Source organism: Natator depressus, chromosome 1, assembly GCF_965152275.1.
Source record: "Natator depressus isolate rNatDep1 chromosome 1, rNatDep2.hap1, whole genome shotgun sequence".
NCBI lineage: Eukaryota > Metazoa > Chordata > Testudines > Cheloniidae > Natator > Natator depressus.
The window spans coordinates 120,922,881-120,936,006 of NC_134234.1; the positions used below are offsets into that span (position 1 = coordinate 120,922,881).

At 41.7% G+C, this 13,126-nt stretch overlaps 1 protein-coding gene across 3 annotated transcripts in view; it reads right to left on the bottom strand.

Annotated features, from left to right (window-relative positions):
• Positions 1–13,126, bottom strand: part of OCA2 (OCA2 melanosomal transmembrane protein) — a 336,400-nt gene that overhangs the window by 221,197 nt on the left and 102,077 nt on the right. For 2 of the 3 annotated variants that reach the window (XM_074965648.1, XM_074965656.1), the window contains exons 5-6: positions 3,425–3,482; positions 1,632–1,704 (exon numbers count right to left, since the gene is read on the bottom strand). The exons of the other annotated variant lie outside the window; for it this stretch is intronic. In XM_074965648.1, coding sequence (XP_074821749.1) covers positions 1,632–1,704; positions 3,425–3,482 — 131 coding nt within the window. The remainder of the gene's footprint in view (positions 1–1,631; positions 1,705–3,424; positions 3,483–13,126) is intronic. 3 annotated transcript variants of the gene reach the window in all.

The window sequence follows — 13,126 nt, forward strand, 5'->3', positions numbered from 1 at the left end:
CGTCACTGAAATTTGACCCAGCCAGCCCTCTGTCCAGACAGAAGGGCAACTGGGCCAAATTTCAGTGGGTGTCATTGTGATCTGATACATGGTGTCACAAAACCACTCAAATCTGACCAAACTTCCCCTCTGTACAGATGGAGGGGTAGCCAGGCCAAGTAGTGTTGTAATCTGGTATATGGGGAGTCTGTCCCTGTACAGTGAAGTGCAAGGGAATCGACTGAGAACTGGACTCCTGGCAGCATCAGTTCATTCACTGTGTGGGTAAGAGAGAGGAGAAACTCCCCAGCCAAAGGAGACCAGGGGTCTGTGTGGGGTGTGGAGCAGGAATTGGAGCAGGGTCCCTGCCAGGGGGAGGGCAAAGATCAGAATTTGTGCTCCAGGAAATATTTGAATTAGCACCCTTCCAAGACTAAAAGGGACCAGTGTGATCATCTAGTCTGACCATAGAATTTCCCCAAAATAATTCCTAGAGCATGTCTTTTAGAAAAACATCCAATCTTGATTTTAAAATGTTCAGTGATGGAGAATCCACCACAACCCAGGGTAAATTGTTCCAATGGTTCCATTATACCACCGTTGAAAATGTATGTCTTATTCCAGTCTGAATTTATGTAGCTTCAACTTCCAGACATTGGATCATGTTATACCTTTTTCTGCTATATTGAAGAGCCCATTATCAAATATTTGTTCCCCATGTAGGTACTTATAAACTGCCATCAAGTCATCCCTTAACCTTCTCTTTGTTAAACTGAATAAATTCAGCTCCTTAAGTCTAGTGCTATAAGGCATGTTTTTTAATTCCTTAATCATTTTTGTGACTCTTCTCTGAGCCCTCTCAAATTTATCAACATCCTTCTTGAATTGTGAACATCATAACCGGACACAGTATTCCAGTAGCAGTCGCTCCAGTGTCAAATAGAGGGGTAAAATCACCTCTCAACTACTCAATAATCCCCTCTTTTCCAAGGATTGTGTTAGCCCTTTTGGCCACAGCATCATACTGGGAGTTCAACTTCATATAATTCACAAAGGAAGTAGTATTCCATCATCATCATCAAGGACTCAAAGCTTCTACTCAAATCTCCATCACCACGTCCATTTTTCATTTTCTAAATACAACTTTACTGGACATTAACAAGAAAAAAAGATTCTGTCCATCTTCTTGCTTACTAATTATATATTATAGGTAAACTATGATAAGGGTTATTTATTAAAATGTATTATTAATAACTTTAATTCACATTTAAACTAGTCATATCTTTGGGGGAACTAGTTTTGGGATTTTTCTGTCATTGTGACCTTACACCTCTGTTGTTTACATTTTGCATATTGTGATCAGGTTTCATTATGAACTTCAGCTCCTTTTTTAAGACATGAGTAGCGGTCAAGTGGTATCCAGTTGAAGAAATAGGAAAATCAGGCCTTTGCACACTTCATTATCATTTAGCAAATTAATTTGCTACCATAACGGCAGTTAGGTAGCATCACAAACTCTAAGGAAATAAATCGCTGTCAATATTTAACTTAGTAATCAGCAAAGCAGCCATTTTGAATCAGCTTATCATCAGTATAACCGGTGACCACACTGCTCTCTCTCTGTTTATTAAAAAGAAATTGATAAAGGATACAGTAGCTTTCCAATGGTGACACAGCCAACATCTGCCAGGGTGCTCCTTGACCTGCGTAAGTGCTAAATAAAATCTATGACAAACAAAAAATGGGCATACATTGAATTGTTACAGAGTTATCTATCTACCCAGTCTGTCTCAAAAAAATATATGAAATGCCCTTTCTTGAACCTTATAAACAAATGTATAATTCACAATAATGTTTTCAGGTATATTTAACTTCAATTGCTGATATTTCCCAAACTTAAAACCAGGCCTGTGACTCTCAAAGAGAGTCAGTGGTATTGAGGTGTAATCCTTCACCACATTTAAACTAGCAAAGTCATAAATTTCGTTTATTGTAATCAAGTCTCTCCCAGGACAAAGTTGCAGGCTAGTTTTAAGGAACTGTCTGGAAAGTTAGGTCCAAATCCTGCCCTGGCTGAGAGGAAACATAAATGCTTATTGTGCCCTCTGCTACGGGAATCCTATCAGGCAGAAAAAGATTCCTCATGTCAGGCAAGCAGATAATTTCCAACCCGCCAAAACACTTGCAGCGTCTTGCAGCCTAACAGTTAACAGATTCCATTAGGACTGCCCAAACAGTCAACAGCAGCAATCTGACAACTCAGCCGCAGAGCCCACTCAGCCACCTCCCCGCTATGCCTCTAGCTTCCCTCCACTAGAACACTGTGACTGCTACTGAATCCTGGATCAGTGTCTCCCTCCATTCTTTTTCTGCCTCCACCTTTCAAGCGTTCAATTTGTGTCATTATAGTACAGCAGGGAGCAACAGAGCCAGGAAAGGAGCCACTTAATTCGGGAGCTGGCTGCCTCACACAGCACTGTTGATCAGTTAAGATGAGGCAAGGAGGATGGAAAAGCCAGGATAACGATGCAAGAGTGAGAGAAGAGAACTAGAATCAGGCAATGGACTAGAGGGGGGATTTGAGGAGAGATGAGGAACAGTTCATTAGAGATGGAAATTAAAAACACACGTACGGTATTTAAAGGCAAGAGACACTAAGAGAAATGTTGCTTGTGGATGGGGAAAAGAGACAGGAGTATTAGAACAATGCAAAGAGAAAGAAGGAAAGAGCAAAGATTAAAGAAGGGGAAGACAGAGGAGGACGAGGAAAGGGTTCTAGAGACACAAAGAGAGGAACTAGAATTAGGGCATCAGTCAGAACGGGAGAGATTTTTTAAAAGGGCTGGGTCTGGGGGACCTAGCTAGAATATGAAGCTATATACTATTTTCACCTTCCCAGCTTTATTCCTGGGACAGTTTCTCTGCCTTCCCCAATGGCTGCTAGAGTGCAGCCTTCTGCAGCTCCCCTCCTTGTGCTAGCTGACCAGAAGTGATTCCGACAGCCACATTTTAGCAGCCATTGGGGAAGGCAGAGAGCCCACATGAGGTTCAGATGCCTGTTTGCCACTCTGCAAGGAGTTCCATGAGAGTTTGAGGGGGAAGTGGAGGAGTTAGTGTGGACATTTTGGCAGAGGAAGAAACTGACCCCTAAAGCCCCCCAGTTTTGAAGCGGTACTTGAGGAGCCATCTCAAAATCATTATACACCTGCCAGTGACATACATGCTAATTAACTGGACCTCCCTCCTCTCCATGTTCCCTTGGGGGCACAGTATGGGCCAGTGTTAACTAGTCCACAAGAGACCTGAGCATCTTTTTGCCCATTGATCCTCACTGCCTTCACAGGATTGGATTTAGCCTAAAGCGACAGTAATTCCAATTTAAAATCATTACACTGATTTAATTCTAATCTATTAAATGAAAGAACGTTGCAAATCCAATACTTACAGAGCACACCACTACAAAGATAAAAAGGGTTGAAACTTTTAGGAATCTTAAACAGCATCTGAAAGGTAAGAACAATGTTACTTACAGAAACTTCATAAAGAAACATTATTTGTGTTTGATCATAAGGAAATTTTTTAGATAGAAAATAACATGATTAGCCAGAGAACTCAGTTTCCCCATAGACTACTGAATACAGGCACTAAAATGCAAGCAATTGTCTATTGCCATTCCAGAGCCCAATCTTGTCGTCCTCACAAATACAAAGCTACTTTTAAAAAGAAAAGGAGTACTTGTGGCACCTTAGAGACTAACAAATTTATTTGAGCATATGCTTTCGTGAGCTACAGCTCACTTCATCGGATGCATTCAGTGGAAAATACAGTGCAGAGATTTATATACATAGAGAACATGAAACAATGGGTGTTGCCATACACATTGTAACGAGAGTGATCACTTAAGGTGAGCTATTACCAGCAGGAGAGCGGGGAGAGGGGGGAAAACCTTTTGTAGTGATAATCAAGGTGTGCCATTTCCAGCAGTTGACAAGAACGTCTGAGGAACAGTGGGGGAATAAACATGGGGAAATAGTTTTACTTTGTGTAATGACCCATCCACTCCCAGTCTTTACTCAAGCCTAAGTTAATTGTATCCAGTTTGCAAATTAATTCCAATTCAGCAGTCTCTCGTTGGAGTCTGTTTTTGAAGTTTTTTTGTTGAAGAATTGCCACTTTTAGGTCTGTAATTGAGTGACCAAAGAGATTGAAGTATTCTCTGACTGGTTTTTGAATGTTATAATTCTTGACGTCTGATTTGTGTCCATTTATTCTTTTACGTAGAGACTGTCCAGTTTGGCCAATGTACATGGCAGAGGGGCATTGCTGGCACATGATGGCATATATCACATTGGTAGATGTGCAGGTGAACGAGCTTCTGATAGTGTGGCTGATGTGATTAGGCCCTATGATGGTGTCCCCTGAATAGATATGTGGGCACAGTTGGCAACGGGCTTTGTTGCAAGAATAGGTTCCTGGGTTAGTGGTTCTGTTGTGTGGTGTGTGGTTGCTGGTGAGTATTTGCTTCAGGTTGGGGGGCTGTCTGTAAGCAAGGACTGGTCTGTCTCCAAAGATCTGTGAGAGTGATGGGTCGTCCTTCAGGATAGGTTGTAGATCCTTGATGATGCGTTGGAGAGGTTTTAGTTGAGGGCTCAAGGTGATGGCTAGTGGCGTTCTGTTATTTTCTTTGTTGGGCGTGTCCTGTAGTAGGTGACTTCTGGGTACTCTTCTGGCTCTGTCAATCTGTTTCTTCACTTCAGCAGGTGGGTACTGTAGTTGTAAGAATGCTTGATAGAGATCTTGTAAGTGTTTGTCTCTGTCTGAGGGGTTGGAACAAATGCGGTTGTATCGTAGAGCTTGGCTGTAGACAATGGATCGTGTGGTGTGGTCTGGGTGAAAGCTGGAGGCATGTAGGTAGGAATAGCAGTCAGTAGGTTTCCGGTATAGGGTAGTGTTTATGTGACCATCGCTTATTAGCACCGTAGTGTCCAGGAAGTGGATCTCTTGTGTGGACTGGACCAGGCTGAGGTTGATGGTGGGATGGAAATTGTTGAAATCATGGTGGAATTCCTCAAGGGCTTCTTTTCCATGGGTCCAGATGATGAAGATGTCATCAATGTAGTGCAAGTAGAGTAGGGGCATTAGGGGACGAGAGCTGAGGAAGTGTTGTTCTAAGGCAGCCATAAAAATGTTGGCATACTGTGGGGCCATGCGGGTACCCATAGCAGTGCTGCTGATTTGAAGGTATACATTGTCCCCAAAAGTGAAATAGTTATGGGTGAGGACAAAGTCACAAAGTTCAGCCACCAGGTTTGCCGTGACATTATCAGGGATACTGTTGCTGGTGGCTTATCGTCCATCTTTGTGTGGAATGTTGGTGTAGAGGGCTTCTACATCAATAGTGGCCAGGATGGTGTTTTCAGGAAGATCACCGATGGATTGTACTTTCCTCAGGAAGTCAGTGGTGTCTCGAAGATAGCTGGGAGTGCTGGTAGCGTAGGGCCTGAGGAGGGAGTCTACATAGCCAGACAGTCCTGCTGTCAGGATGCCAATTCCTGAGATGATGGGGCATCCAGGATTTCCAACTTTATGGATCTTGGGTAGCGGATAAAATACCCCTGGTCGGGGTTCCAGGGGCGTGTCTGTGCGGATTTGTTCTTGTGCTTTTTCAGGGAGTTTCTTGAGCAAATGCTGTAGTTTCTTTTGGTAACCCTGAGTGGGATCAGAGGGTAATGGCTTGTAGAAAGTGGTGTTGGAGAGCTGCCTAGCAGCCTCTTGTTCATATTCCAACCTATTCATGATGACAACAGCACCTCCTTTGTCAGCCTTTTTGATTATGATGTCAGAGTTGTTTCTGAGGCTGTGGATGGCATTGTGTTCTGCACGGCTGAGGTTATGGGGCAAGCGATGCTGCTTTTCCACAATTTCAGCCCGTGCACGTAGGCGGACGCACTCTATGTAGAAGTCCAGCCTGTTGTTTCAACCTTCAGGAGGAGTCCACCCAGAATCCTTCTTTTTGTAGTCTTGGTAGGAAGGTCTCTGTGGGTTAGTATGTTTTTCAGAGGTGTGTTGGAAATATTCCTTGAGTCAGAGACGTCGAAAATAGGATTCTAGGTCACCACAGAACTGTATCATGTTCGTGGGGGTGGAGGGACAGAAGGAGAGGCCCCGAGATTGCCCAGCAGAAGAATCTGTCCTAAGAATATAGTTGGACAGATTAACAATATTGCTGGGTGGGTTAAGGGAACTACTGTTGTGGCCCCTTGTGGCATGTAGTAGTTTAGATAATTTAGTGTACTTTTTCTTTTGTAGAGAAGCAAAGTGTGTGTTGTGAATGGCTTGTCTGGTTTTTGTAAAGTCCACCCACGAGGAAGTTTGTGTGGAAGGTTGTTTTTTTATGAGAGTATCCAGTTTTGAGAGCTCATTCTTAATCTTTCCCTGTTTGCTGTAGAGGATGTTGATTAGGTGGTTCCGCAGTTTCTTTGAATGTATGTGGCACAAGCTGTCATCATAGTCTGTGTGGTATGTAGATTGTAATGGATTTTTTACCTTCAGTCCTTTTGCTATGATGTCCATCTCTTCGCATTTGGAAAGGAAGATGATGTCTGTATGTATCTGTACGAGTTTTTTCATGAAGTTGATAGATTTCCACTCCATACGGTTGAACCTACTACAGGGGATGCCATTTTAGATTTTGTTTTGGTGAGTAGTGAGGACCTCATAAAAGAAATGGTTGTAGGGGACAATCTTGGTTCAAGTGATCATGAACTAATTCAATTCAAACTGAACGGAAGGATTAACAAAAATAAATCTGCAACTAGGGTTTTTGATTTCAAAAGGGCTGACTTTCAAAAATTAAGGAAATTAGTTAGGGAAGTGGATTGGACTGAAGAATTTATGGATCTAAAGGCAGAGGAGGCCTGGGATTACTTTAAATCAAAGCTGCAGAAGCTATCGGAAGCCTGCATCCCAAGAAAGGGGAAAAAAATCATAGGCAGGAGTTGTAGACCAAGCTGGATGAGCAAGCATCTCAGAGAGGTGATTAAGAAAAAACAGAAAGCATACAGGGAGTGGAAGATGGGAGGGATCAGCAAGGAAACCTACCTTATTGAGGTCAGAACATGTAGGAATAAAGTGAGACAGGCTAAAAGTCAAGTAGAGTTGGACCTTGCAAAGGGAATTAAAATCAATAGTAAAAGGTTCTACAGCCATATAAATAAGAAGAAAACAAAGAAAGAAGAAGTGGGACTGCTAAACACTGAGGATGGAGTGGAGGTTAAGGATAATCTAGGCATGGCCCAATATCTAAACAAATACTTTGCCTCAGTCTTTAATAAGGCTAAAGAGGATCTTAGGGATAATGGTAGCATGACAAATAGGAATGAGGATATGGAGGTAGATATTACCATATCTGAGATAGAAGCGAAACTCAAACAGCTTACTGGGACTAAATCGGGGGGCCCAGATAATCTTTATCCAAGAATATTAAAGGAATTGGCACATGAAATTGCAAGCCCATTAGCAAGAATTTTTAATGAATCTGTAAACTCAGGGGTTGTACCATATGACTGGAGAATTTCTAACATAGTTCCTATTTTTAAGAAAGGAAAAAAACGTGATCCGGGTAACTACAGGCCTGTTCGTTTGACATCTGTAGTATGCAAGGTCTTGGAAAAAATTTTGAAGGAGAAAGTAGTTAAGGACATTGAGATCAATGGTAAATGGGACAAAATACAACATGGTTTTACAAAAGGTAGATCGTGCCAAACCAACCTGATCTCCTTCTTTGAGAAAGTAACAGATATTTTGGACAAAGGAAACGCAGTGGATCTAATTTACCTAGATTTCAGTAAGGCGTTTGACACCGTGCCACATAGGGAATTATTAGTTAAATTGGAAAAGATGGGGATCAATATGAAAATTGAAAGATGGATAAGGAATTGGTTAACAGGGAGACTACAGCGGGTCATAATGAAAGGTGAACTGTAGGGCTGGAGGGAGGTTACCAGTGGAATTCCTCATGGATCAGTTTTGGGACCAATCTTATTTAATCTTTTTATTACTGACCTCAGCACAAAAAGTGGGAGTGTGCTAATAAAGTCTGCGGATGATACAAAGCTGGGAGGTATTGCCAATTTAGAGAGAGACCGGGATATCATACAGGAAGATTTGGATGACCTTGTAAACTGGAGTAATAGTAATAGGATGCAATTAAATTGTGAGAAGTGTAAGGTTATGCATTTAGGGATTAATCACAAGAATTTTAGCTATAAGCTGGGGATGCATCAATTAGAAGTAATGGAGGAGGAGAAGGACCTTGGAGTATTGGTTGATCATAGGATGACTATGAGCCGCCAATGTGATGTGGCCGTGAAAAAAGCTAATGCGGTCTTGGGATGCATCAGGTGAGGTATTTCCAGTAGAGATAAGGAGGTTTTAGTATCATTATACAAGGCACTACTGAGACCTCACCTGGAATACTGTGTGCAGTTCTGGTCTCCTATGTTTAAGAAGATGAATTCAAACTGGAACAGGTACAGAGAAGAGCTACTAGGGTGATCCAAGGAATGGAAAACCTGTCTTATGAAAGGAGACTCAAGGAGCTTGGCTTGTTTATCCTAACCAAAAGAAGGTTGAGGGGAGATATGATTGCTCTCTATAAATACATCAGAGGGATAAATACCGGCGAGGGAGAGGAATTATTTAAGCTCAGTACCAATGTGGACACAAGAACAAATGGATATAAACTGGCCATTGGGAAGTTTAGACTTGAAATTAGATGAAGGTTTCTAACCATCAGAGGAGTGAAGTTTTGGAATAGCCTTCCAAGGGAAGCAGTGGGGGCAAAAGACCCATCTGGCTTTAAGATTAAACTTGGTAAGTTTATGGAGGAGATGGTATGATGGGATAACATGATTTTGGCAATTAATTGATCTTTAAACATTCATGGTAAATAGGCCCAATGGCCTGTGATGGGATGTTAGATGGGGTGGGATCTGAGTTACTACAGAAAATTCTTTCCTTGGTATCTGGCTGGTGAATCTTGCCCATATGCTCAGGGTTTAGCTGATCGCCATATTTGGGGTAGGGAAGGAATTTTCCTCCAGGGCAGATTGGAAAAGGCCCTGGAGGTTTTTCACCTTCCTCTGTAGCATGGGGCACGGGTCACTTGCTGGAGGATTCTCTGCTCCTTGAAGTCTTTAAACCACGATTTGAGGACTTCAATAGCTCGGACATAGGTGAGAGGTTTTTCGCAGGAGTGGGTGGGTGAGATTCTGTGGCCTGCGTTTGCAGGAGGTCAGACTAGATGATCATAATGATCCCTTCAGACCTTAGTATCTATGAATCTATTTTCTCTGTGTATATAAATCTCCCCACTGTATTTTCCACTGAATGCATCCGATGAAGTGAGCTATAGCTCACGAAAGCTCATGCTCAAATAAATTGGTTAGTCTCTAAGGTGCCACAAGTACTCCTTTTCTTTTTGCGGATACAGACTAACACGGCTGCTACTCTGGAACAAAGCTACTTTTGACATCAGTGGAGTTTTCCTTGTATAAGAACTTCAAGGCTGGGCCCTAAATACATTATAGTTGTTACACAAGAGGCACACTGTCAGGGCTGATGTCTCAAAAATTTGATCATTCCCTCAAAATATTTCTAATATCTACCCTGAAAATTATTGAAAAAAAGTCATAGTTATAAGAAGGGAATAGACATTTGGAGTGTCCCTCAAAAATCACATTATCTCTTTAAAACATCACCAGTTCCTGGATATTCACAGATAACTATCAGAACCTTGGTTTTGATTTATATTTTACATTATCACAGTGAGCCTGAGTACACTGACAAGTGACTTATTTTTAAAAGATTATGTCCCATCAAATATGCTAAAATCTCAGGAAAATATTTAGTATGTCAAACCAAGCTTCTTCTACATTAAACTATTTGCTATTAAAATTTGCATTTTACAGTAATCAATCTTTGCATTGACCATTTTAAAACTATGTCCTTGTGTCTTTTTTGTGGGAGCTCTCTCTCTCTCTGTCTACTAATTATTTTTCTATTTGTCAATACTGTACATAAAATCTGTGTGTGATAGAAAATATACCCCGGTGTTCACACCCTACATCAGGGATCAGCAACCTTTGGCATGCGGCATGCCAGGGTAAGCCCCCTGGCAGGCCGGGCTGGTTTGTTTACCTGCCGTGTCCTCAGGTTTGGCCGATCGCAGCTCCCACTGGTCGCGGTTTTCTGCTCCAGGCCAATGGGGGCTGCAGGAAGCGGCGCAGGCCGAGGGATGTGCTGGCCGCCACTTCCCGCAGCCCCCATTGGCCTGGAGTGGCAAACCGCGGCCAGTGGGAGCCACAATCGTCCGAACCTGTGGGTACATCAGGTAAACAAACTGGCCCGGCCCACTAGAGGTCTTACCCTGGCAGGCTGCAGGCCAAAGGTTGCCAATCCCTGCCCTACATGCTACTGTAATCATGTTTGTACAAGGTATGCCTTGTGAGATATCAATAAATATCTCATAACTTGCTGACCAATAATATCATGGCAAAATGCACATAGCAACATTATATGTAAAGTTTGAACATAAGCTGAAATCACGAGTGATGTATGTTTTCCAGATAAGTCTGGGGAGTGGCCAAACTAGTTGCTGAGAGAGGGAAAGCTGATGCCTCAGACAGATGTAAACAAGACTGATGAACCATTACCTGCTAAGTGGCCATTCTTTGGCAAGGAATGGGGCAGGGGCAAAAAAAAATTTCATCTTAGCTAAGCAACAGCATGGAGTTTCCTTCACTAGACTGCCTGTCACCTTGCTCCCAGCTGGAAATGCTTTTCAAATGAGGGACAGGACTACCAGAAGAAGGGGCAGACACCCCAAGACACCCCTCCTCTTCCTGTCTGTCTCTGGCATCACACCTAAGAGGACAAAGGAAAACAGAAGTTGGACTCCGGGGGAAGGGTGAGTCCTGACCAGAAGAGTTTGGTCAGCAACCTTCCTGGAAGCATGTGATGATAAATCTTGCTGGAATCTAATATAGTTTGTAGTTAATAAACTTGTTTTCGTGTTTTATCTAATCCGGTGTGTTTGAATTGGAGTGTCTGGGTAACTCTATTTAAAAAACAATAAGCTAACATATTATTCCCTTAAGGAATAACAGACTTAATATACTTGTACTGTCCAGGAGAGGGCTGGGCAGTACAGGACATACATTTCTGTGGGAAGATCTGGACTGGGGTGGGGTGTTGAGGTCACCCTGTAGTATAAGCAAGGCTGGTGAGAGCCAGGGTTTAGCTGGCAGGTTGCAGTTACACACAGATGCTCAGCGTGTGGCTTGCCTGCTGGAAGGCTGTTTGTGAGCGGCCCAGGTGGGAGCTCCGACAACAAAGCATTATAAGGCACCCAAGGTTTCAGGACAGGGGTGACACAGCCCCCACTAGTCTGGATTGTGCCCCAGGTATGTTACATTATGTTTTATATTCACAGTAGCAATGGGTTCTACTTTGTAATTTGTCTCTTAAATCTCTCCATTAACTAAAACCATGGTTATCTCCCTAATATTTTAGCTAAAAGTAAACAAAAAATTTGCTGCCTTCCTGACAGAATGCCCAGCGAGTGGGTTGCTTTAAGCCTGATGGTGGCAAAGAGAAAAACATTCCAAGACACTAGAATTAGTTGAGAAGGGTCTAGTTCAACAAACTGCTGCATTAAAAGAGTCATTTGTGTGATAGAAAACTAAATTAGATAAGTTTCAAAAGATTCAGAAGTCATGTTTGAATCATAGTGGAAATAAGTCCTATGATCAAGATCACTGATGGGAAAATTAGAAACCATGTAGGTGGCCACAGAACGATCCAAGCTGCAAGGATGCAGAGAAGCAGGCTCAGTCTATTTAAAGTCTTTCATCTAGAAACATCAAAGTCCAAGCTATTGAAAAATGAAAAATAGCAGAACAAAAAAGGTTTGAAACTCAAGGCAGCAAAGACCAATTTTAAGTTACAAAAGCAATTACCAGCAGCTCAGGATTGATAATACGTGTGAGCTACAACCAAGTAGGATGTGTGAAGAACACCCACTACGTCTTTAATTATATATTTTGTTTCTCTCTCCCACATCTATTCTCTACATCTTAACAACTCAGTACTATTTACGTACTTTGTTGGGATTTTTTAATATTTTACAAATTATTAAAGACCTGTTCTGATTATTTTAGATTTAATGCATTTGATAAATCTTCAGTCTGCACTTTGAAATTATGTTTCAACAGTTCCTATTGAAACAAGAAACATGATGACAACTTCATTGGAAGATACAATAGAAATCAAGAGGCGTTAATTGAGAAGTCCATAACTACTTGTCCTTAAATAACAAATTAATCCTCAAAAGCTGACAAGATATAATTACAAGCTTCTGAAAAATGTTATTTTATTGATGAAGCATAGCATTTGGGGAAGAGGGTTGTTTGTTTGTATGGTTTTTGGCACTTAGTATTATAGGAGCAGTGCTTTTAACAGTTTACAACCCAGAAATGATCAGTCTTTGACTTAACTGTATTTAGCAACCTGTGTCTTGCATTGCAATTCTAATCTATCATAGTAATGCAAATACAAATTCTGTGCCAAATTCTATCTTGATTTAAAGCCCCAGGGGAATCCCACTGGACTTCAATGCGCCTGCATGAAGTGCAAATCTGGGCGGAATTTCCCGTTCTATCTCTAAACTTAATGACTTTGAGCTAGTAGCTCCATTAAAGTCAATGGAGATGTGCGGATTTATACCAACTGAGGATCTGGCCCTTTATGTATATTCAACAAAATGGTGAAATATCTCACAGGAAAATCCACCAAGGAAATATTGTACTTTCCCAGAATGTAAACTTATGTGGTTTTGCAAATGATTAAGTAAAGGAACCAAGCAGGACTGAAATACCAAATATTGGCTCAAGCTGCTAATATTGCAAAGAAAGAGTGCTGGTACAGTTGTCAGTATTTAGCCAAGCTTTGCTAACTGTAGCCAGTACAGTTAGCCTACTCTGCTTATTCAACAACAATGGAGAATAGGGAAAATCCCATGTTATTTAAATATCCCTAATTAGAACTGGAAAATAAACATGAAGCAGTGAGCTAAGACAAAGCACAT